We start from the raw sequence: 22,853 nt of genomic DNA, 5'->3' as shown, positions 1-22,853 counted from the left end.
ACCAGCTAGGACCAGTGGACTCAGTCCTGCTGCTGCCCATCGCCCCCTGAGGGGAGGAGGGTCAACTGCAGAGGACAAGTTTCACATGGGACTCCTACTTATCCATCCATCCATAAATATAATCTCCATTCTTTTCGACTGGATTGTTGCTGTAATTATGCAAATGTCCCCAATGTGGGTTTAATGAAGCCTTCCTCCTCTTCTTCTCTCTCTACCTGCTGATGAAATGATGTGGTGGGCAAACCAAGAGCTGCAGACCTTTCTGTTCTGTGGCCAAAGGTCACCGGACAGAGCGCCACAGTGGAAGAGGTCCTGCTTTCACAACTAATGGTGGTCAACATGAGGGAGGCGGCCTCGCCTGGGCCCCCTGGTGGTCAACATGAGTTTGCTGATGAACTAATAATCAGTACCTGATCAAACTGATCAGTTAATTGAATTGTTGATCAGTACAGTGTGTGAGTCAGCAGCCAGCAGTGGACCCCTGCAGGTGGACAAAAGAACTGCAACACTTCCAAAAGAAAGCAGTTTATATTTGAGATCAGCGGCTAAAAAAATACAACTTTATCTGTACATTGAAAAAGAGGTTTATAAAAAAACTGAGGGAGGAGGTCAGCTGTCAGGAAGTGGTCATGAAACCCCGCCCACCCAGACACACAGTCACTCCCATCTCAGCATCACCTTCTGGACCTCACTTCCTGTCGGGGGAGCAGCAACCCCAGCTGACAGGAAGTGGAGGAGGAGGGGGCAGATCCTGAGAGAGGAAGTGGAGCCTGCAGGAGGAGAAGCCAACGGCTCATCACGTCTGCACTCTGATTGGTCCTCAGGACGATGCCGAGTGGTGAGGTTCCGCCCACAACTGCTGCCAAAGAGGATTGTGGGACGGAAGAGAAGAACTGAGAGCTCCTGCTGCAGCTCCTATTCCTCCTGCCCCCCCCCCAGGAGGAGGTCCTTCCTGTCCAGGTCTCTGCTGCTCCTCCTCTCTGAAATCCAAGATGTTCTCCTGCACTTTCTCCTCCTTCTCCTGCTGTCTGACAGTCTCAGTGTCTCTGCTGCTCCTCCTGCATCTCCCCCCCTCGGCCCCCCACTCTCTGTTAGGAGGTGACCTCGGCTGTCTCCCCACCCGCCTCCACCAGGGTGACCCCCCCCTCTCCCTCCTCCTCCTCCTCCATGATGATCCCCCCCTCCTGCAGGACCACCATCTCCCCCTCCTCCTCCACCAGGCCTCCTCCTGCTGCTGCTGCTCCTCCCTCCTCCTCGTCCTCTTCCTCCCCGCCCACCACCTCCTCGGGGCTGGCTGCTGCTGCTGCGGTGGCCGAGGGGTCAGAGGTCACGGTCTGGGTCTGGGACATGGCCTCCAGCTTGATGCGGTACTCCTCCGCTTCCTGCTCCTTCCTCATCAGCTGCTGCCGGTACTCCTGCGCCTTCCTGTTGGCCTCCAGCAGCTGGCGCTGCAGAGACTCCTGCAGGAGGAGGAGGAGCAAGAATAGCACTGAGAGGAGGAGGAGGAGACTGAGAAGAATGGGGGTGGAAGTAGGAGTCTCACCGTCTCTGCAGCCTCACTGTGATTGGTCACCTCCAGCTTCCTCTTCCTGGTGGGCGGGGCCTGTGGCTCCTCCCCCACCACCTCCTCTGTCACCGTGTTGGCAGGAACAGCCAGCACTGACACACACACACACACCAGTTAGACGATGATGTCACAGGCCCTCCCTCCTTGCCCCTCTCACCCCCCTCCCCCTCCTCACCCTGCTGGCCGTGCTGCATGGTGAGGAAGAAGGGCTGCCCCCCACCACTGGTCTGCAGGTTGCCGTGCTGGTCCGTCACGATGGTGATGACCCTTTGACCTCCGTCCTGGACCACAGCAGCAGCGTGCTGCAGGTTCGAGTCCAGGGCGCTTGCAGCCAGGGCCTCCTCAGAGTCTCCTGGAAGGCAGGGGGGGCAGAAGGTATGTGAGTGTGCGTGTCTCAGTGTGTGTGTGCGTTTGTATGCGTGTGTGTGTGTGTGTGTGTACCTGTGCTGGCCTTGTTGAGCAGCTCTGCCAGGTTGACCACACCCCCCTGCAATGCTGGGATCCCCTGGATGATGAACTGTGGCTGGGAGGTGCCACCTCCTCCTGCACCTCCTCCTGCTCCTCCCTCCACGTTCACACTCACCTGGTTCATGTTCACCTGGTTCTGCATGCCCTCCTGCACAGAGGTCAGAGGTCAGAGGTGACCTATACCCCCCTCCCCGCCCAGCGGCAGCAGCCCATTAGTCGGTGCCCCACCTGCAGCAGCAGCATGAGCTGTGTGTGGTGGATGTCGACGGCGATGTCGAAGGGCGTCTTGTCAAACTTGCTGAGTGCGTGGACGTCTGCGCCGTGCTGCAGCAACGTCTGCGCCACCCCCTGGTGGCCGTGCTGCGCCGCCCAGTGCAGCGCCGTCATCTTCAGCATGTCCTTGGCGTTGATGTCAGCGCCGCTCTGAGGGATAAGGAGGAGGAGTTAGACCTGGGTCAGCTGACCTGGACTGGGGTCAAGACTACGGTGAGGACAGGGTTCAGTTTAGGACCAGATGAAGACTGAGGTCCAGTTCAAGGCCAGGTTTAGACTAGGGTTAGGTCCAGGCCCAGGCTCAGCTCAGACCAGATAGAACCAGTCGAGGTCTGATGCAGCCCTGCTGGTCTCTGGTCCTCCGCCTATCAGTCCACCTTCTCTCACTCTGTTCTAATGCTGTGGCAGTGTACTGGTCCAGCTGGCAGTGTGCTGGTCTAACTGGTTAGTGTGCTGGTACAGGTGGCAGTGTGCTGGTCTAACTGGTTAGTGTGCTGGTCCAGCTGGTTCCTACCCGGACCAGCAGCTCCACGATGACGGCGTGGCCCTCGGCGGCCGCCATGTGCAGTGGCGTGCGGTCCACCTTGGTCCGGGCGTCGCGGCTAACCCCGGCTCGCAGCAGCACGTCAGCCGTGGAGTAGTGGCCGTGCTGGGCCGCCAGGTGCAGGGGGGACGTCCCCAGCTGGAGGGTCAGAGGTCAGATCATCAAGCAGCAGGTCAGACAGAAGCTGCTGGTCTGCTCACAGCAGCAGCATAGTAGTTTTTACATTATATCATATATCACTTTTCAATAATATTGCTTATTATATTATACTGAAACATTTCACTATTATTATTATTATTTTACTGGAGTTATTATTAAATGAATGTTGATAGTATTAAGAGATGCAATTTCACATCATGGTTATTGTGACCAAAATTATCACGATTATCATTATTATCACAGTATTGTTGACCCTTTAGGCACCATGGTCGCAAAATTGCAACAAGCGTCATTGCTGAATTAAACAGGCCATTGCGGCAAATATGGTGATGAAAGTAGTTTCCACTTTACACCAGGAGATGGCAGACACCTGTGGCTTCAATCTGAGCAGCATTTGTGGGGGTGTTTATATTCAGATTTTGGAGTCTAAATAGAGAGAAAGCCTCAGTCGAGGAGACGAGGAAGTGGTGAAGTGGTTGGAGAGAGAGAGAGAGAGAGAGAGAGAGAGAGAGAGAGAATTTTACAGAGAATACATTGCCGAGAGGCTTGTTCGTTGACGAAGTCCTTCGTCAAGTAATGTCTGACTCAGATTCCAAAGAGGAATATTCGCACTCTGACGATGATGTTCAGTTGTCCAATGAGAGCGAGTCTGCCGGTGCGTCTTTACGCAGCGGCAGCGAGTCCATGTGCCATGACAGTCACCAAGCAGCGCATGCTTCGCCTCAGCGTGGCCGGGGCGTAGTGGGAGTAATCGGCGAATGAGGATGAGGGGACGTGGTGGTTGGGGAAGCAGGAGTGCTCAAAACACCGCTAATGGTGACGGAGGGCTCGGGGAATTAGTGATCAACGTGGTGGAAGCTGTGGGAGGAAACTCCCAGTCAGTGCCGGTGGAGGCAGCAGATTGTTCGTGGTCACCCTGTAAATTACAGTGATGATGGCTGGGTCTGTTTGAGATGTGTGGAAAATTAGTGGATAAAACATTTTGATGAGCCTGTGGGATATTGTGGAGACAGGGATCTGACATACAGACCCCTGACATCTGACATCATACAAAAACAAACAAACAAAAATTTACTCCTTTCACAAAGTTTGGGTCATACTGAAGATTTTTCTCAATTACAGTATGGCTTTATCTCTAACCCATTTCAAGTCACAGCCATTTGAAATCTTGATATTAAAATTGGATATTTTCTTGAAAAAATTCTGCCTCTTAAAGGGTTAAAATGAAAAAAAAAAAAAAAAAAGAAAAGAAAAAAAGAAAAGTACTTATGCACACACTGAAATCATTTAACCAAGTTTTATTTTGAAAACACAAATAAAAAAAATAACCAATTCCTCTAGGATTTTTATCTTATTTTATTTTATTTTATCTGTTTTATAAACATGGAACGCTGATTTCCAGTTGTCAGGTAAAGCAACTTTAAGGACGACTGGTTGGTTAGGGATACGATTGGGTGCAGGTTAAGCTAAAACACACACATCGACGGGTAAACAGATTTCAACATAACACCAGCATCCGGAGCTAACACAGTGTTTCTTGCTTTAGCAGTGGAGCTAGTATTGTGCCGGAGCAGAAATGGACTGAACATACATCTCTAGTGTGATTATTGTGCGTCTGCCCCACTTCTGAAGCGCCGTCAGCAATAAATGAGTGGCAGGGACCGTACTGAAACAGAAGAGGCTTTTTTGCTGCTGTACGTGCCAAACCTGCAGACGCGACTTGCTAATCGCACCAATAATATGTTGTAATTTTACAGGAATAATGTTAGGTAACATTTAAACCTTTCACTAGGTTTGCTTTATTGATGACCAGTTTCTCCCCAGCGTCCTTGTAATAGCCAAAATACGCCCAGACTTCGGACTCGACAGCGAAAACATCTCATCCGCTGAACTTCCTTTTGCCCCGTTTACAACCAAAGATTGTATACTGTGCATGCGCGCCTGTGACTGAAGGACTGCTGCTGCTTTTCTGAGCAATGTGCAGTAATCGAACACTGTTTTAATGACAATTAAAATTTGAAACGATATAACTAACCATTGGACTTTTTACCGCGGTTTATCATTTTACCGGTAATCGTTACATCCCCAATAGTATAGTATTATATACTAAATGGTATAGTGGTATACAGTGCATTCATTGGTTGCAACTAATGGAATGCACTGAATGATTAGGTTATGTTATATTAGGGATGTCCCGATCACATTTTTTGGTCCCGATCCAATCCTGATTTTTTTTCTTTCCTTGAATAAACTGAATCCATTGGATTCAGACTTTTCTCTTGGTGCATTGTAAAATAAATTGGATTGTTTGCTTCAATCATCAATCCATTTTCTTTACAGTTTTGTTTATTTTGCACATTGAAGAACACAGTGAGCAAACTATGAAACATATCAATGAAAAAAAAAATAATGATGTAAAATTGTACTTATAAAGTAAGTACGTTCACTTTCAAAGTGCCTTCGGAGCTTGGTGATGACTTCACTCTTTGCTCAGTAAATACAACGTAGACTTTGTAAAGATAATGTAAGCTTCACTGAATCAGTAACTTCAGTTACAGTAAACCACTGATAAACTTGTAATGTACAATGTAGCAGCTCAAGTTTAACACTCTGCTCAGTAAAAACAAAATACTAGAGCCATGTATAAATAAAATAAAATAATTATTATGCAAGTGTCACTAATCAAGTAAGTACATTAATTTTCAAAGTGTCTTCAGAGCTTGGTGATGACTGCACGCTTTGCTCAGTAAATAAAATTAATCAGTAACTTCAGTTACAGTAAACCACCAAAGCAATATAAATTTAAATCAGTGTAGCAGCCCACAGCTAACACAGCTAACTTGTCTTTCCTTAAAGTAGCGAGCAGCGTCTGCTGCGTCAAACCAGCTTTTTGATTCAGTAGCAGCGCTGTATTCCTTATATTCTGCTTCGTGTTTCTTGAGGCCATTGAGATGATTTTCCCTTGGAAAAGAGGTTTTTAACCTCAATGGGACTTTCCTGGTAAAATGAAGGTTAAAAAAGAAGAAGATCGGAATGGGTATTTTGAACGAAGATCGGCCGATCACCGATCAAGTAAAATATGCTAAATTGGTACGTGGATCAAGACATCCCTATATACGACATTTAGGGCTGGGCGATTAAAACGAAAGTGATGTATATTGAAAAATAACTTTCCCTCGATATCGATAGGAAACTTGGTCGATAGGCTTTTCGATGGACGGCATTCTTCCATGTATTATTTTCTCCCCTAAGCTTTAAGATTTTGGTTTTCAAATTAACATTTTGGCATTATTTGTGTACCTGTTTGAAACAAGTTTAATTACATGTCCTGTTCAAATTACAGAAAATAAATATTTAATGGAAATAAACCTTCTGATACCTTTAAATCTCATTGAAAGGGGTTAATAAGACTGAAAAAAGTGATTTTTTTATATCGTGATACATATTGATGATCAACTGATCGAAACCGATCAAAAATATATTGTGATAAACTTTTTCCTATATCGCCCAGCCTCAATTATATTATATTATATTGCACATCACTTCAAACAGACTGATGTGTACATCTCCACTTTTTAAATTTGTCTTTTGTAAAACTTTGATTTAACTGCCCCACTTTAAACTCTTCATCACATCTGGTTCTGCCACTGCATCATGTGACTGGCGTGTCACCTGACATGTGACCAATACAACTCTGGAGACTCTGTTGCTGTGTCTCAATTCAGGTTCTGCGTCCTTGAAGTGCGCATTTTGAAAGGAAGTTGCGTCATCGCAATGCGCGAAGGCTTGTCCCAATTCCCGACGGTGCTTAGGACGCTCAAAATGCGCACTCGGAAATACGCACTCGTTTTAGCCGATTCCAAGGATGCACCGCTACTATCCTTCGCGCACTTGGGTATCCCATGATGCTTTGCGTGCTGCTGCAAAGCATCGTGGAATCCTGGGAAGTCAGCTGAAATTAGCGGCATGTACTGGTTAAGACACGACATATAAATCTAAATATTGAAGTTTCACATAAAGTATCCAGTTTTTAACTGTTTGGTTGTCCTTCTAGGCTGGGTACTCGAAGACCGCTTCCTTCAGACGGAGGACACTCGGTCTGAAGGGTTCAGACCCTGAATTGAGACACAGCCTGTGTGTGTGTGTTTCTGGTGTATGTGTGTGAGGGACTCACCCAGTCGGTGGTGAACGGCGCTCCGTTGGCCATCAGGTTTCTGACCTCGTCATCTTGACCTTTCCGGGCCGCCTCCAGCAGACGCTTCCCCAGGTCCACCAGCGACATCTACACCAGCACACACATTGAAAACCACTCCTGTCACGGCACCAACCAGGCAAAACTATAATAAAATGACCTTATCAGCCTCATGATGATGCCGTCTCTTTGTGTATTTCTACTCTCTCAGTGTGAAACCTGCAGTATTTTCAGACCAGTGAAGTGAAACTGGGTGATTTTCACCTGGCATCTCAACGTACACCAGTGGGGCCGCAGGCCAGTGCTTGGAAAACACAGCTCTGTGTCACTCAGAGGCCAGAATCCTTTAAGGTGGCTGTTACTGGGACTGCGCTGAAATGAACAGGCGGCCATGTTGGATCCTGGGGAGCTGTGACGTCACACGGCAGCGCTCTGTGTGCAGTATGACTGGTGCGCGGAGCGTTAAATGTTGAGTATTTCTGAGCAGTTTGTGTTTCATTGACATTCTACATCAGTGTTCTAATCAAAGGTCACCAGTGTCACTGTTAGTCAAACAGCAATAGTTTATTGAAGAGAAAACACTGACTTGTGTGAAACTAGAGGTGTGTTGGGGTGTCAGTGCATTGACATCAACTCCACATCACTGCTCACAGCAAGAAGCTCCCACTGGGCTGGGATCACACCACCGAAGTACTTTACATTAGGATGGTCGCTGCTTCTCCCCAATGAACGTTGATGAGCTCCGCTACAGCTTGAATCCATTATCGAACAGTGTTTGCGGTTCTGCGAGTCTTCGTTAGCACGCGCTGCAATTTAAAAAGGGCGCCGCGGCTCGGAGACACTTTGGAAACAAAGTTCACGACACGTCACCGCACATTCACTCTTTGGCGAAGCTATAGCTGATAGTTGTAGTTTAGATGTGTGCGTGTAAACAAAAGATTATTATTATTATTTTTTTTAATTAAAAGCTGTAAAAGTTAGCCAAGCTAGGACAGTTAGCCATGTCCGATAATGGAATCCGCTTGATGAGGCGCTATCTCTACGCAAAGACAAGTTTTTCTGAGGGCGGCCGAGGAGCCATTTTAGGCGCCTTCGGACAGAAAAGAATCCGCCATGTGCCTCGTCTACCGCGGCTCTCGGCATAAGTGCCGCCCGCCGCGGCGCCTCGGCGAGCCGCCCAAACTTTTCAACCATCTCAGACAGGAAACTCTTTGATATAAAGTTGTTGGTTTTCCGGAGGAAGTCAGACAGAAATTTCCTATTTTACACGCGAGGAGAAAAAAACTACTTCCACATCCGGTTGGCTCGCCTTCGACGAGGTGCGCAGCGTCGTTCCGCTTTCGGCCACGTTGACTCAATTCACATTATTAAAGTTAAAATGTTGCTGGTTATGTTGCTAGTGCCGCGGCAACCCGAGCCGGAACCGAACAGTGTTGGTTCGGAGGAGCCGGAGGAGCCACTCACCGCGTCCAGGGTTCTTGTTAGTCCCGGTCCGCCACAGCGCCTCGGCAAGTGTTAGCACGCTAGTTAGCCAGCCAGCTAGCTGCAATCAGCCTAATCCCTCGGCGCGGTGGCCGGAGACTTCTGCTGCGGTGTCTGGGTGAGTCCGGTTCGGACCGGGAGACCGAGGTTCCGATTTGAAAACACACACGACACAGAGCAGTGTGAGCGGCTTGGCTCGGCTCGGCTCGCTGCTTGTTTACTGGCCGCTTTTAGCGCGATGCTGCTGGAGCGAGTCCGGATGCTGGAAACGCAAGCCTTCACAATAAGAGCAGAGCCAGCTGCTGTGACTGTGAGAACGGTTCTGTGAAGCTCGGACCGAACTCGAATCCAGGTTCTGATTGAAAATCAAGGTCCGATTTCAGTTTGAAGATGCGATTTATGAAAACTTCTTGTTTGTCAGTCCATGTAAAACTTGACCAGAAATATTCATTCGTGCTATAATTTGAAGGTTTAAAGAGGAAGTGCCATCCAAATGTGTCTAGTTTGACGCTATTATTGACCAGCGTTAGCCGTTAGCATTTATGAAGCTGCTCTGTTGGCGACAGTCAGTCTTTACCTCTTTTTTACTTGAAGACTTCCGGTTGCCGTTCACCTCTAACGTCACTCGATCTGGGGTGGCTTCTCTTCTTCTCGCAATAATATGAAATATTAATGTTACAAGTTTGGCGTTTTATGGCAGCGCGTCGACGGAAGTCACCGCGCGTAAAAACCGGAGCAGGGTTGGGTTGGGCTCTGTGACGTCACCGTACCTCAACGCTGCCGCGGGGGCCCGCGCTCAGAGCGGATCGATGAGTGTGATCAGGAGCAGCGGCACCAGTGCAGTGCAGCAGCTCATCACCTGCTGGTACCAACCGGAAGCTTCCAGAACTGACAGCTAGTTGGAGCCTTTCAGCCAGTTTAACCTGGTAGGAAGCTGCATGGTTCTAATTGTCATGTTTTATCGGTATTTATGGCTTATTGATTTTATTTATGGTACAAACGAAAGGAAGGCACTTTTGTATAATGACAATAAATACTAATTATATTCTGTTACATATTACTGTATTATGTTTTATTGTGTTGGTTTTAGTGCTGAAACAGCCTCGTTTCCCAATTTAGGATCAATAAAGTACATCCAATCAATTCTATGCAAGATCTTTTAAAAAAATAAATTTTTCCCTTTTTGTGCAAATGTCAGTGTTCTTGTCATTTAAAATGAAACTTTTCAGTTTTGGGGGTTAGTTTGGTAATTTCGTAGTTGAGTAGTTCAGAGGATGTGTCCAAGAAAGTGCATCATTAGATGTATGTAACAATCATGTTATCCCATTCGTACGAGCCGGAGAACAACCACCTCCCCGACTGAAAGCCCAAACAGGCTTCCTGGGAGCAGCGAATGACTGGCAGCTAAGGGCAGACCTGGGGAAATGACTGAGATTCCCTGAAAACATTGTGGAAACCAGCCTCAGGCCAGACGTTGTCCTGCTCTCAGAGTCATCTAAGCAGGTCGTTTTGCTGGAGCTAACAGTGCCCTGGGAGGAGAGGATGGATGAAGCAAGTGAGAGGAAGAAAGAGAAATACGCAGAGCTGGTGGAGGAGTGCCGCAGACAGGGTTGGCGGGCGCAATGCTTGCCCATTGAGGTCGGGGGAAGGGGCTTTGCAGGGAGGTCACTCTGCAAGGCCTTCGGCCTCCTGGGCATCACAGAGGCTCGCAAGAGGAGAGCCATCAGTGCAGCTTCCGAGGCGGCAGAGAGAGCCACACGATGGCTGTGGATCCAGAGGGACAAGCAGTGGGTAAGTGCTTCTTGGACACAGGCCGGGAACTGATCACTCCCGGTCGGGTCGCCTAGGCGAGGGGGTCTGAAGTTGACAGACCCGAAACCCCCGTGACCCTAGGTACTATCACTGAGGATGTGTCCAAGAAATTGCATCATTAGATGTATGTAACAATTAAGCAGTTTTTGATTCCTTTTTTTTAAAGTTTGTTGTTAAAAATTGTTTAAAATTGTGATCATTTCTCACACGCACACACAGCGCTCATTCTTGTGGGTGATTGTTGGACCAGAACCAGGGACTCTGCAGGTTTCAACTGTTTAATGAGGCTTCATGGAGGAACAAAAAGGCACAAACATGTTCAATAAATTAATCAATAAATTAATCAATAAATTAATGATTGATTGGTGAGGAGGGAAACAATGAGTCGATGTCTCAGCCAATCACATTCCAGCAGTGACTCATGAAATAATGCCAAGGGCCGCTGTCATAGGCTGAAGCCAGGTAAGGGTCAGGTGACCTGCCTGGCTGGGGTCAGGTGTCAGAGGTCAGAGGTCGGCCAGCAGGATGTGGATGTCTGCGATGGGAGCTCTCCAGTAGTTGAAGGAGGAGAACTGGGTCAGGACGTCCTGCAGACACACACATGACCGGGTCACCTGACCTGCGCTCCCTCTCGTGGTGAGTGACGTCACAACCCTCTACACAGTGTTTCCACACTGTACATGAAGAACAGTGTTTCAATGCAGTAAAACTTCTCTTCTCACTTTACTGTGTGTGTGTGTGTGTGTGTGTGTGTGTGTGTGTGTGTGTGTGTGTGTGTGTGTGTGTGTGTGTGTGTGTGTGTGTGATATCATCTCCTGTGATGTTCATCAATTGTCCCCTCAAATCAATCAACAACGGCAGCTCCATGCAGTAATCTTAGTGGTTAAACTCCGCCCCCTCCATGGTAGCGATGCTAGCTAGCAGGAGCTACAACTGCTGCTGGTGCTCAGCTGGTTCTACTGGACCTACCTGCCCCTCCTTGTCCCACCACCCCCACGCCTTGCCTCCCCGCCTTGCCTCCTCACCTCCTCCTCCTCTTGGCCCCGCCCAGCAGGCTTCTTACTGGCTGGCTGGCTGATGGCCCCGCCCATCTCCTCCAGCTCGGAGAGGTCGAGCTCAGGGATTGGCTGCCTCCAGAAGAGGAAGGAGTCGTATTGGCTGCTGGACGTCTGCATGGCGGTGTCTGAGGAGGAGTCGGAGACGTCACGGTGACTGCGTGCTTTCTATTTATTGAGCGACTTTAAATGAAACTGGATCGCGCTCAATTTAGCTTCGCTCCATAATCAGCGGTTCGGTTCGGTTCCAAGCCCCCCACGGTTCCCGCTGGTGAGATCAGCTGATCGGCTGATGATGCTAATCGATCAGTGATCAGGAGGGGCGGTGCCTCCACCTCCATCCGCCTCTTCGGCCGACACGCGCGCTGTAATTGTGAACTGCAGCAGGTCCGCGTGCCAGTTCATAATTACAGCGCGATCGATTGATTAGTTTCGGTTTGTTCTCCTCACCTTCACAGAAACCTCGAGCTTCTTCTTCTTCTTCGTCTTCTTCTTCTTCTTCTTCTTCTGCTGCTGCTGCTGCTACCGCTGCCTCTGACGCTGCAGCTTCTCTCTGATGTGTGCGCGCATCAAGCGCGCCTCAATTTATACCCGCGCGTCCTTCCACACCTTTCAAAATAAGATCCAAAGATCCAAAATATCCAAAAGATTTGATTTGCCACCATGTCACGTGAAGAAAGAAAGAAAGAAAGAAAGAAAGTGGAAAACAGAATAAAAAAAAGTGGCAGTAAAATATCAGTTTTACAATTATACAAAATTACAAGTGGAAAAGATTTCTTAAATAAGTGGCAAGTACAGATGAGGGTGTTTGAAGTGTTATGAACTACTATATAATATAATATAATATAATATAATATAATATAATATAATATAATACTATCTATCCACCTTAGCTGCTTCTTCCTGTTCTCAGGGTTCCGGGGAATTTGCTGGAGCCTCTCCCAGCTGTCACTGGGTGAAGGCAGGGAATTGGAACACATAGGCTGTGTCCCAATTCAGGGTCTGCAGCCTTCAAAACTTGCATTTGAAGGCGAGCTATGTCACAACACTGCACCAAGGCCTGTCGCAATTCATTAACATTGCACCAATAAATTCGCCACCCTGCGATGAACTGGCGACTTGTCCCGGGTGTCACACTGCCTTCGCCCTAAGACAGCTGGGATAGGCTACAGCAGACCCCCGTGACCCTGATCCCCGGAAGACGTGGGTATAGAAAATGAATGAATAAATTCACCCTTCAAAAGCCTCTTGTATCCTAGGATGCTTTGTGTGCAGCTGCTTTTTTTTAGACAGAACTTTATTGAAAATATGAAAATACAGATTCTCAAAGAGGATAATGAACACAGATAAAATTAAATACAATATAAAAATAAATGAAAATGGGGATTTTGTAAGGGAAACAAAACCATAGTACAGTAAGTAAATTAAGAGGTGCATATGAATTACAAAGCAAATAAGGCACTTAAATTCCTTCTTTTATAACGGTTAAATTACCTGTTGCTAATTAAAACACGTTGGGGCATCATTTAGATGTGTGAAAAGCACATCTAAATGCAAGCAATTTAAGACAGTTTTTAGCGAGCAATGTTGCTTGCTGCTGCTCCTGCTCAGTCAAAAGAAGTCAGCTGAAATGGCGGCAAAGACACAACATATAAATGTAAGTACTCAAATTTCACTTAAAATATTAAGTTTTTACTGTGGGGTTTTTACTTATTTACACATCCAACGCCATTGTTGGATGGCGAACAAATGGTTAGCTTCATGCTATAAAAACATCACTTCTGGGGTTGGCCAGCAGTAGGGAACAGCAGTGACGCAACCAGGAAATACTCAGAAGGCGAGACCGTCCCATGGGGTTACCAGGGAGGCGGTTTAGGTTTGGTTCATCTTTCTCGTCCAGGTCCTTCTGAGGACCCGCCTTCCGACGGAGGACACTTCCTTCAAAGGATGCAGACCTTGAATTGAGACACAGCCAGAGTTTCCAATTCACCACTTCATCAGTCCCTTTTTGGACTGTGAGAGGAAGCTGGAGAACCCAGCAGACACAGGGAGAACATGCAAACTCCACACAGAGAGGCCCCAGGCCTGGAATCGAACCCACAACCTTCTTGCTGTGAGGCATCAGCGCACCACCGTGTCACCCTAATATGATACAACATAATATAATTAGTTGCAAACAATGGAATGCAAAATATATAAAATAATATCAACCATAATAGTAGGAATGGTAACATCAGTGAAATTACAATAACAGTAGTAAAACTAATAATAATAATAATAATAATAATAATAATAATAATAATAATAATAATAATACTAGTGCATGATAATATTATAAACATAATAATAAAAATAGTGTAATTAGTTACATGATTTTGAAATGTGATATATGTAGTATATTATATACAATCTAATCTAATATACTTGTGTGTGTGTGTGTATTGACATGATCATCTATTTTTGTATGTTTTTTTTTGTGTGCGTTTGACTGTTAGTGTAACAATAAAAGGAAACAGTTGATCATGACTTTTGTTACAGCGTCAGTTGACCGGAACCAACCGGATGTGGAGGAGACATAACAACAACCGGTGTAGGTACAAAATCTGACCGGCCTACGGAATCCGTCCGGGGTCCACCATTTCTATTAGGACAAACTACGAACGAACGAACAAACAAACGATAGACAGATAGTAAATGCTACATCTATCTAAGCTCACAATAGTTTTTCATTATTGTCTGGCCCAAAAGATTTGTTCCTACCCATTATTGCCATCCCAAAGAATGCTATCTATCTATCTATCACTCTCTCTATCTATTCAATAGTTGTTTGACCGCGACGCAGTTTCCAAAATATCTATCTGTTCGACCGCGATGTAGTTTGTCCTAATAGTGTTGCCGTTCGACCGCGATGTAGTTTGTCCTAATAGTGTTGCCGTAAGACCCCGGACACATTCCGTAGGCCGGACAAATTCTGTACCTACACCGGCTCTTGACACTTTTAACGCCCATGTTCATGTGAGCACAGCGGCCTCCAGGGAGCGCTGCGCTGCGGCGGCAAGGCCACTGTAGGTCTGTGGCTGTAATACCGCAGTGGCCCAGCAGGGGGCGCCTCTGGACCAGGGCCGTCGGGCTCGCTGGGCGGGCGGCAGGAAGCAGGAGGCAGCCACACCTTCAGACTTCAGACCGGCGCTGGGACTCAGTCCGAGGGTCGGAACCGTCATCCCGGACCGGAGCGCACCGACCGGCTGGTGAGTCGCTGCTTTCGCCATCCTACAACACAGAGACACCCGCAGCTCCGCACCGCTGCCTTTCGGTGAACTACAACTACATAGAAAACAAAATAGAAGAAAACTTCAGTGAGAGAGAAGGAATGTTCAGGACTGTGTGTGTGTGTGTGTGTGTGTGTGTGTGTGTGTGTGTGTGTGTGTGTGTGTGTGTGTGTGTGTGTGTGTGTCAGAGGGAGTCGGTTGGTGTTGTGTTGTTTTCTGATCCCCTCCTGGTTCGCGACCTTCACTTGTTGAACGTCAGTCCGTCAGTCACAGGATGAACCGTAACACCGGTGTTTGCGACAGTCTGTCAGCTTGGCGGTAGCAGCGCTGCTCGTACCGCAAGGTGTTTTGCTCCGCTAATGCTAACGTCAATACGGCTAACGCGTCTTTAGCTCGAACTTCAGCCAAGGAGGAGAAGCAGAACAGACGGAATATTAAAGTGGAGTTGTTTGTGAACGTGTTGTTGCTGTTGTGAGTGAGATGGAATTTAAAGTCTCCGTAAAGGAGACGGATTGTCAGTAGCTACAGCTAGCCAGCCAGCTAACTACAGATCGGTCGACACACACACACACACACACACACACACACACACACACACACACACACACACACACAAAATGACAGGAAGTTGCTGGGGCTCCAGCAGCAGTTAGGTTCTTTTTCTAATAAAAGTGTTGAAGAGGAAAAGCTTGGCCCCGCCCTCAGATCAGCTGGTTCAGAGGGGCGGAGCCTAATTCAACAACATTAACCATCCTGTTTCTCTGCCATGTAGTTTAATCAAGCTGGAGGAAGTGAAGCCTGTTTATAGCTGCTGTGTGTGTGTGTGTGTGTGTGTGTGTGTGTGTGTGTTTTATAGGACTCATAAACCCAGAAATATCTGAGTTCTGTTTCTTTCCATGTTTGGACTCTGAACTGAAGTGTTGAACCATCCTGAACACACACACACATATGCACGCACACGCATGCACTCACACATACACTCCAGTAGATTGGAGTGTGAGGAAGTAAATCTTTTCTTCAGCTAAAAGCAATGGCGTGCCCTCCACCCAGCTGCTGATTGGTCGATGGGAGCTGTCTCCCTATTGGCCTCTCCAGCTGCTGCATGCTGTTGAGGTCTTGCTGAAGCTCTGCCCCTCACTCGCCTCTCACCATATCGTGCAGCAACACAGCAAAATGTTCAAGTTTTGGTGTCAAAAACTCGCAGTACCATCAGCCAACAGTGGGGGGTGTCGCTGCTCACCGTGTCTGTCCAGCCTCCACACACACTGACATCATCAGAGAAATATTCACCACACACACACACACACACACACACACACACACGCACACGCACACACACACAGACACACACACACACACATCCTGTCAGTCTTCAGCCGCTGCATTGCACAGTTGCGTTAGCGGCGCCACCTACAGCAGTGTGTGTGTGTGAAGAACATGAATCCACACGTCGGCTTCCTGCATTCTTCCTGCGTCATGTGACTAACACAACGAGGGAAGTTGCGGCGGACGGATCAGAACAGGAAGTGGGACTGAACACTGAGCGTGTGTGTGTGTGTGTGTGTGTGTGTGTGTGTGTGTGTGTGTGTGTGTGTGTGTGTGTGTGTGTGTGTGTGCGCGCGCGCCAGCAAGTGAGTGAGTGAGTCGGTGGGTTTGCGTGTGTTGTGTGTGTGTGTGTGTGCGAGTTTCGTCTTCAGTCTGGGCTTGCGGCTGACCTTTAATAACCCCTAATTGAAGTAACGAGTCTCCAGAGGTTCTTGAGGACACAAACACTATGCCAGATTATTTCACCCAGATTATTTCCACTCATCTCTTCCTCTCTTTCTCTCTCTCTCTCCCTCTCGCTCCATCCCTTCCCCCATTCTCTCTCCCCCTTTCTCTCTCTCTCTCTCTCTCTCTCTCTCACTCTCTCCCTCTCTCAGGTCTCTCCATCCCTACACTCCTCTTCTCCTCCTGGATGCTCCTGGGTTCCTCCTCCAGAGTTCCTGCAATCCCTCCTCCAGCCTGCAGGGCGGTGCCACCGTGGAAGCCACAGCATGAGTGACTTCTGGCACAGGATTGGCTGCTGCGTGGCGGCCAAGCCTCCAACGGTGGGTCACATGACAGGAATTAGAACCTTCAAAAATAAAACTCCCTTACCCTGTGTGTGTGTGTGTGTGTGTGTGTGTGTGTGTGTGTGTGTGTGTGTGTGTGTGTGTGTGTGTGTAGAAGAGGAAGAGGGGGAGGAGGATTGATCGCAGTATGATTGGAGAACCCACCAACTTCATCCACCTCACACACATCGGCTCTGGAGATACTGGAGACGGACAACTGGTGAGACACACACACACACACACACACACACCTGTCTGTCTGTCCTACTGTCTCTCTGTCTGGTCTCATTAATAGAAAGTTGTTTGTATTGTGTGTGTGTGTGTGTGTGTGTGTGTGTGTGTGTGTGTGTGTGTGTAGTCGGGATCGGTTCAGGAACAGATGAGGTCTAAAGGCCCGACAACAAACGGCAGAAACAGCCTCTTAACAGCCTGGTAAACACACACACACACACACACACACACACACACACACACACACACACACACACACACACTTCCCTGACTTAAAGCAGCTCTAGGTAACTTTTCGACCATAAAATTGTGATTCCAAACTCAGTAACGCGGTAGATAAACGATTAATAGGATCAGCGAGAGAGAGAGAGAGGGGGGTGGGGGGGGTTGTGCCGGCTGTAACTGCACTGTGTAACTTTCAAGCGTGACCCTTTTATTTAGAGGCGATCTTACATACTACTATTACAAATACATAAGATTGTAAAATGACGGAATGGAACCCAATAAGTAACCTCGATGAAAGACGAAGTAATCAAAGTGTTTAACGTTTGCTACAACGTTATTGTCAATGTCTGTTTTGCATTTCATATTGGTGTTTTTCCTCAACACATAAGCTTGGCCACTATTTGTATTTTCCCACATCAATAAACTCGCGCTGCAGCGTGTTTACTTCGTCACTTCGCCATTTCCACCGAAAGTTACCTAGAGCTGCTTTAATGGGTAACCCGCTGAACGGTCCAGCTAATGCCAACACTAGCTAATGCTACCTGAAAAGAACAGTGTAAAACCGCTGGAGCTTTTAGCCCGCTGTTTGAGGCGTGTCTCTCCCCTGCACCATCACTGGTTCTTTCAGCTGCCGCCACACCACCTGATTGGCTGATGTGTTTGTCTCCCAGATTAGCTGATTGGCTAGAGGACCAGCCAACCAATCAGCATCAACAGAGCTTCTGCCCGACGGTGGAAGAGGACCGAAGCCCCTCCCCCTCCAGGCCTCACCCTCTGCCGCTAGGTGTCAGTCCTCTATTGCGCTGGGTGAAGAAGACTCTCCCAGAATGCCTTGCAGCTCCTCTGACCTCTGACCCATGTGTGGCTTTGACTTCATCATCTTTCCTCCTAGTTGTGTTCAGCCTTTTGGCCACTGGGGGCAGTGGTGTCTCTCTGAGATGAGGATATTCCTCTGGACTACATTTCCCACAATCCCTCCAGCCTCTTGTTGTTGTTCATAGACGACAGAATGTCTGTATTTACAAAAGTGACTCAAACTGGAAAAACCACCACCGTATTTCCCAGCATTCATCAGTGCAACCAGTGGAGGAGGCTGGGTCACATGACCTCAGGATGACATCACCAGTCCCAATGAGTCCACCGACCTGCGTGTGTGTGTGTGTGAGATCTCAGTGTGTGTGTGTGTGCGCGCGCGTGTGGTGGACCAGGCGCCCCCAGCTTGTCATGTGACTTCAGCCTCACTATTTATTATTGTTTGACGTCACTTTGATGTTTGTGACGCTGCAGCGACCAATAAAGTTTTTATTTCCATTTCAACAAGTTTCACTGTTTTTTTAATCAGCTCAGTTTCACCTCAATGAGCGTCCACACACACACACACACACACACACACACACACACTGGTGTGTTCCTGTTTACTGGGTTCCCTTTGCAGCCACCTCACTTCCTTCCGTCATTTCCTGATTCACACCTACACACACACACACACACACACACACACACACACACACACACACACACACAGACTCACATTTTATCGACTTGACTTTTTCCCTCAAACTTGATCATTTTTTCGGCCCGCCGACAGAGAAGTGACTTCCTGTCTATGTTGATGCCTCATTTCCTGCTTCTGACACTGAAGGAGCTTTTTGATGGAATGTTCTGACTTTAAAACCTCAAAGAGCAAAAAATTAAACTTTGCCTTTTCAAAATGTGTCAAAGACTGAAACAAACAAACAGCTGATGAATCAAAGTCCCAGTTTTAGACGTTAAAATAAGAAAATTACTTTTATTTTGGTGAAATGTAAAGCGACTCTTGGCCAAAAATGACTGACAAAAAGGAACATTGACAAAATATTTTTGCTCTTGGGCTCCAGAAGGTTCAGGAGGTGAGACTCTGGTCGAACCTGCAGGAGGAGGAGGAGAGGAAGAGTCAGAGCACCTCCTGCTGGTCGGGATGGTGGTGTGCAGGTCAAAGACTCACTGGGAGACGCAGTGGGGGATTTGCACGCGCTCAGTAGGGATCAGCTGGGACAGATCCTGTAGGGAGGAAACAAACTGCAGCTTCCTGCTGAACTTGGAGCTGAGGAAGAGCAGAGGAGGAGGAGAAGGAGGACGAGCAGGAGCAGGGGAGGAGCAGGAAGAGAAGGAGGAGGATGAGGAGGAGCAGCAGCAGAGGAGGAGGAGAAGGTCCAGAGAATGAAGAAGAAGAAGACGACGATGAAGATGGTGATGATGATGATGAAGGTGATGAAGGTGTGACAGACCTGATGAAGGGCCTGATAATGGTGATCAGAGCTCTGATGTACCAGTTGGGATGAACCACAAAGAGACGCTTCAGGTTCTTCCTCAGCCTGCACACACACACACACACACAAAGTGGTCCAGCAGTCAACAACTGTCCTTCCAGAAGGAGGCGCTGCACTGTCTGTGTCTGTGTTTGTTGATAAGGTGGTTTCATATTGACACCCTGACGGCCCCTGCTAGTGACAGACTGAACAAACAGCAAGGTGAGGGGCAGACAGGAAGTGAGGTTAGAGGTAAGAAGTCAGCGAGTCTCCGGAGGTTTTTGATGATAAGTGTTGTGTAGTGTTGTTGTGTCGTTGTGTCGTTGTGTACCTTTGGTTGATGGTTGTGTACCTGTGGTTGATGGTTGTGTACCTGTGGTTGATGGTTGTGTAGCACTCCTTCAGCCAGCTGATTCTGGGCAGTTTGTCTTTGTTTCCATCGGCACAAAAGAAAACGATGATGTAACTTTCAGAGACCATCAAGTCCAGAGTGGCAACCAGGAACCTGCAGGGGGAGACAAACACTGCCTCAGAGAACACAGCGTATGTGAGTCTGCATATGTGAGTCTGCGTGTGTCTCAGTGTGTGTCAGTGTGCGTGCAGTGTGTGTCAGTGTGTGTCTGACTGGAAGAGGTGCTCCATGATGAGCTGGTAGTCGTCCAGGTGAGTGTCTGGCAGGTAGCAGGAGGAGAAGACGATGATGTCATCAACACCGTCCTTGCAGTAACCTGCAAGGGGCAGCAGAGGGAGGGAGGGTCAGATATCAGGGGATCAGCAGATGGTCAGGAGGTTCGAGGGTCAGAGGTCAGAGGTCACTACCTCCGTGGGACAGCACCCTGACAAAGGGCTCCAACAGGCTCATGTTGACCCGCTGGCCACTGGAGAAGCAGCGCCACCTGGTGCCCTGCTGGTCCACTTTATCCTCCTGGCCCAGGGCGGCGGGGCCAGAGAGAGAGGGGGCGGGGCTAGGGAGGGATGGGGCGAGGCCACGTCGAGAGGGAGCGGTTTCACGCGAGTACACGCCCAGCCGACGGAGCTCATCTAAGGAAAGACAGCAGAGGAGGGGTCAGGTCAAAGGTCACTACAGGGAGGGAGGGAGGGAGTGGTAGGGGTGGCGTGACCTCTGACCTCTGACCCCCAGGTCCAGACCGTGCACGGCCACGTGTAGTGACTCGCTGTCGGAGGGCGTCTCAAGGTCGTCCAGCTGCAGTCGCTCGCCCTCCTCGTCCGGTGAGAGAGAGGGGGAGGGGGAGGGGGCGGAGTCACCTGAACATATCAGGTGACCTGGTTAGCCACACCCCCTCACATCACATGACCTCAATCAGCCAATGACACGAACCAAATGTGAAAATTAGCATTAGTGAAAAAAAATCAAACATAATCAGAGAGAAATCAGGCTTCAGCTTTGAACTGATCAATGTTATTGATTGATTGATTGATGTTATTGATTGATTGATTGATTGATTGATTGATTGATTGATAATGAGTGCTGCTTCAGCTGTCTCTCACCCTGCAGCGCCACGCTGAGCGCCGGCGCTGCCAGGACCTTCCTCTTCATCGGGCCGCACAGTGGCAGGCTGGTGGGCGGGGCTACACACAGGAAGTGACATCACAACACAGCCTTCACAGCTCACCTAGAAGATACATCTCTGAGAAGAAGAGGAAGGAGGACGAGGAGGAGGAGGCTGATGGTACCTGGTCTGCTGCTGGTTTCTGCTGCAGGTTTCTGCTGCCAATCATCTGACGGACCAATCAGATCTCAGCAGGAGGAGGAGGAGATGGAAACATCATGTCAGCACAGTTTAGTGGAACCAGTTAGAACCAGAACCAGTAAGATCCAGTAAGAACCAGTTAGAACCAGTTGAAAACTGGTTAGAACAGCGCCCCCAGCTGGTCCCACCTGTCGGCTCCACAGAGTCACAGCTGCTAGTCTGAGTGGTCGTCTCCAACTGCACCGGGAACCTACATAACAACACAACACAACACAACACAGTGAGTTGAGGCCAGTGGAGGTGACACCAATGTGAAGGTCAGAGGTCACACTCACTGTGTGTCCTCTAGTGGGCTGGTCCTACCTGACGACATCTTTACCTGGAGACACAACAACACAACTCACATACACACTAATGACTCATGAGTTGCTTTTCTAGTGGTTTCAGTTTTTAAACTGTGCAGGAAGTTCAACACTGGTGGTCAGACAGACAGACAGATACACAGACAGGCAGGTGAGACAGACAGACAGACTGGCAGACACACAGACAGGTGAGACTCACGGTGTGGCAGGTAGTGTTGCTGCAGCCAGACAGGAAGTGGAGGAGCAAGGATGTCATCATGGACTTTGACCTATTGGCAGGTAGGAGGTGTGGCTCCGTCTCCTGCTGTAGGTGTGGTGTGTGTGTATGTGTGTGTGTGTGACAGTGTGGGTGTGTCAGTGGCAACAAGCCTCTGCTTGCAGTGTGAGTTAATGTGTGTCTGTTTGAGTGTGTGTGTGTGAGAGTGTGTGTGAGTCTCTTTTAAAACTCTTTTACTTGAATGAATCCTAGAAAACACACAAACACAGCTGCACTGGCAGGTCAACAACTGCACAACAACAGACACAGTTGAGTTTCAGACTGTCCAACAACAACCAACTTCCTGGTAAACAACACACTCCTCCTCGGCCACACACACAAACACACACACACACACTCACACACACACACACACACACACACACACACACACACACACACACACACACACACACAGCATATGGAAGTGAAAGCAGTTTATTGTGTCCATCATGACATTGTGACAGCTGGTTCCTCCCGGTAGCACCATCTGATAAATCAATCAATCAATCAATCAATCAATCAATCAATCAATCAACACAGAACTCTGTCCTCAGGAGGAGGAGTTCCTATGGTGGAGGTCCTGAGGAGGAGGAGGTCCTATGGACCATAGGACCTCCTCTTCCTCAGGAGGTAATTTGCGGGGTGGACATGGGGGACATGTCCCCTCCCCCCTCCCACTTTGTAAAAAGGCAGTTTCGGTCCCCCGCAGTTTTTACTGTCCAAAAACAATGTTACGCTATATTAAATGGAGACGGGTCAAGCACTAGGACCCAGCGGAAAACGGCCGCTCGAGCTGAAGCCGGTTTCCCTTGAGACCGCCCCCAAGCTCTTCGATTGGCTCTGCCGTTTCTTGCTAATAATG

At 48.3% G+C, this 22,853-nt stretch overlaps 4 protein-coding genes across 4 annotated transcripts; 1 reads left to right on the top strand and 3 right to left on the bottom strand.

The window, feature by feature from the left end:
- Positions 1-509: 509 nt before the first annotated feature.
- Positions 510-9,576, bottom strand: LOC142877447 (GA-binding protein subunit beta-2-like). The gene is made up of 8 exons (XM_076012102.1): positions 8,668-9,576; positions 7,186-7,293; positions 2,823-2,990; positions 2,264-2,458; positions 2,009-2,183; positions 1,743-1,919; positions 1,544-1,659; positions 510-1,460 (listed from the first exon to the last, which is right to left on the bottom strand). Exons 2-8 carry the CDS (start codon positions 7,291-7,293, stop codon positions 1,092-1,094), a joined length of 1,308 nt encoding a protein of 435 aa, XP_075868217.1. The 5' UTR covers positions 8,668-9,576; the 3' UTR covers positions 510-1,091.
- A 1,185-nt stretch (positions 9,577-10,761) lies between these two features.
- Positions 10,762-12,157, bottom strand: mllt11 (MLLT11 transcription factor 7 cofactor). Its single transcript, XM_076012104.1, has 3 exons — positions 12,003-12,157; positions 11,523-11,680; positions 10,762-11,084 (listed from the first exon to the last, which is right to left on the bottom strand). The coding sequence occupies exons 2-3, from the start codon at positions 11,670-11,672 to the stop codon at positions 11,004-11,006; spliced, it is 231 nt and encodes a 76-aa protein (XP_075868219.1). The 5' UTR covers positions 11,673-11,680; positions 12,003-12,157; the 3' UTR covers positions 10,762-11,003.
- A 2,512-nt stretch (positions 12,158-14,669) lies between these two features.
- On the top strand, positions 14,670-18,690 carry cdc42se1 (CDC42 small effector 1). Its single transcript, XM_076012105.1, has 5 exons — positions 14,670-14,800; positions 16,744-16,911; positions 17,030-17,134; positions 17,273-17,346; positions 18,042-18,690. Coding segments are annotated over exons 2-5 (234 nt in total). The 5' UTR covers positions 14,670-14,800; positions 16,744-16,857; the 3' UTR covers positions 18,043-18,690.
- A 436-nt stretch (positions 18,691-19,126) lies between these two features.
- On the bottom strand, positions 19,127-22,266 carry LOC142877270 (bcl-2/adenovirus E1B 19 kDa-interacting protein 2-like protein). Its single transcript, XM_076011741.1, has 12 exons — positions 21,932-22,266; positions 21,706-21,749; positions 21,559-21,620; positions 21,354-21,398; positions 21,168-21,248; positions 20,787-20,924; positions 20,478-20,699; positions 20,284-20,386; positions 20,032-20,163; positions 19,638-19,724; positions 19,355-19,453; positions 19,127-19,277 (listed from the first exon to the last, which is right to left on the bottom strand). The coding sequence occupies exons 1-12, from the start codon at positions 21,989-21,991 to the stop codon at positions 19,253-19,255; spliced, it is 1,098 nt and encodes a 365-aa protein (XP_075867856.1). The 5' UTR covers positions 21,992-22,266; the 3' UTR covers positions 19,127-19,252.
- Positions 22,267-22,853: the final 587 nt, after the last annotated feature.

The sequence above is a fragment of the Nelusetta ayraudi genome, unplaced genomic scaffold (assembly GCF_046127955.1).
Source record: "Nelusetta ayraudi isolate G7.1 ecotype Tasmania unplaced genomic scaffold, CSIRO-AGI_Nayr_v1 ptg000135l, whole genome shotgun sequence".
In the NCBI taxonomy this organism is placed as follows: Eukaryota; Metazoa; Chordata; class Actinopteri; order Tetraodontiformes; family Monacanthidae; genus Nelusetta; species Nelusetta ayraudi.
Note: the sequence above shows the minus strand (reverse complement) of the source record. Positions and strands in the feature narration are given on the sequence as shown.

Bases quoted from the DNA above. Each gene is read 5' to 3' on its own strand.
- mllt11 (XM_076012104.1), bottom strand. From the start codon at position 11,672: ATGCAGACGTCCAGCAGCCAATACGACTCCTTCCTCTTCTGGAGGCAG. The intron at 11,085-11,522 runs GTGAGGAGGCAA...GTGTGTCTGCAG, and splicing joins GGGGCCAAGAGGAGGAGGAG to GACGTCCTGACCCAGTTCTC.
- LOC142877270 (XM_076011741.1), bottom strand. From the start codon at position 21,991: ATGATGACATCCTTGCTCCTCCACTTCCTGTCTGGCTGCAGCAACACT. The intron at 21,750-21,931 runs GTGAGTCTCACC...TTGTGTCTCCAG, and splicing joins GCAACACTACCTGCCACACC to GTAAAGATGTCGTCAGGTAG. The intron at 21,621-21,705 runs GTGAGTGTGACC...GTTGTTATGTAG, and splicing joins AGCCCACTAGAGGACACACA to GTTCCCGGTGCAGTTGGAGA.
- cdc42se1 (XM_076012105.1), top strand. From the start codon at position 16,858: ATGAGTGACTTCTGGCACAGGATTGGCTGCTGCGTGGCGGCCAAGCCT. The intron at 16,912-17,029 runs GTGGGTCACATG...GTGTGTGTGTAG, and splicing joins TGGCGGCCAAGCCTCCAACG to AAGAGGAAGAGGGGGAGGAG. The intron at 17,135-17,272 runs GTGAGACACACA...GTGTGTGTGTAG, and splicing joins ATACTGGAGACGGACAACTG to TCGGGATCGGTTCAGGAACA.
- LOC142877447 (XM_076012102.1), bottom strand. From the start codon at position 7,293: ATGTCGCTGGTGGACCTGGGGAAGCGTCTGCTGGAGGCGGCCCGGAAA. The intron at 2,459-2,822 runs GTAGGAACCAGC...CTTATCCCTCAG, and splicing joins TCGTGGAGCTGCTGGTCCGG to AGCGGCGCTGACATCAACGC. The intron at 1,660-1,742 runs GTGAGGAGGGGG...TGTGTGTGTCAG, and splicing joins CATGCAGCACGGCCAGCAGG to TGCTGGCTGTTCCTGCCAAC.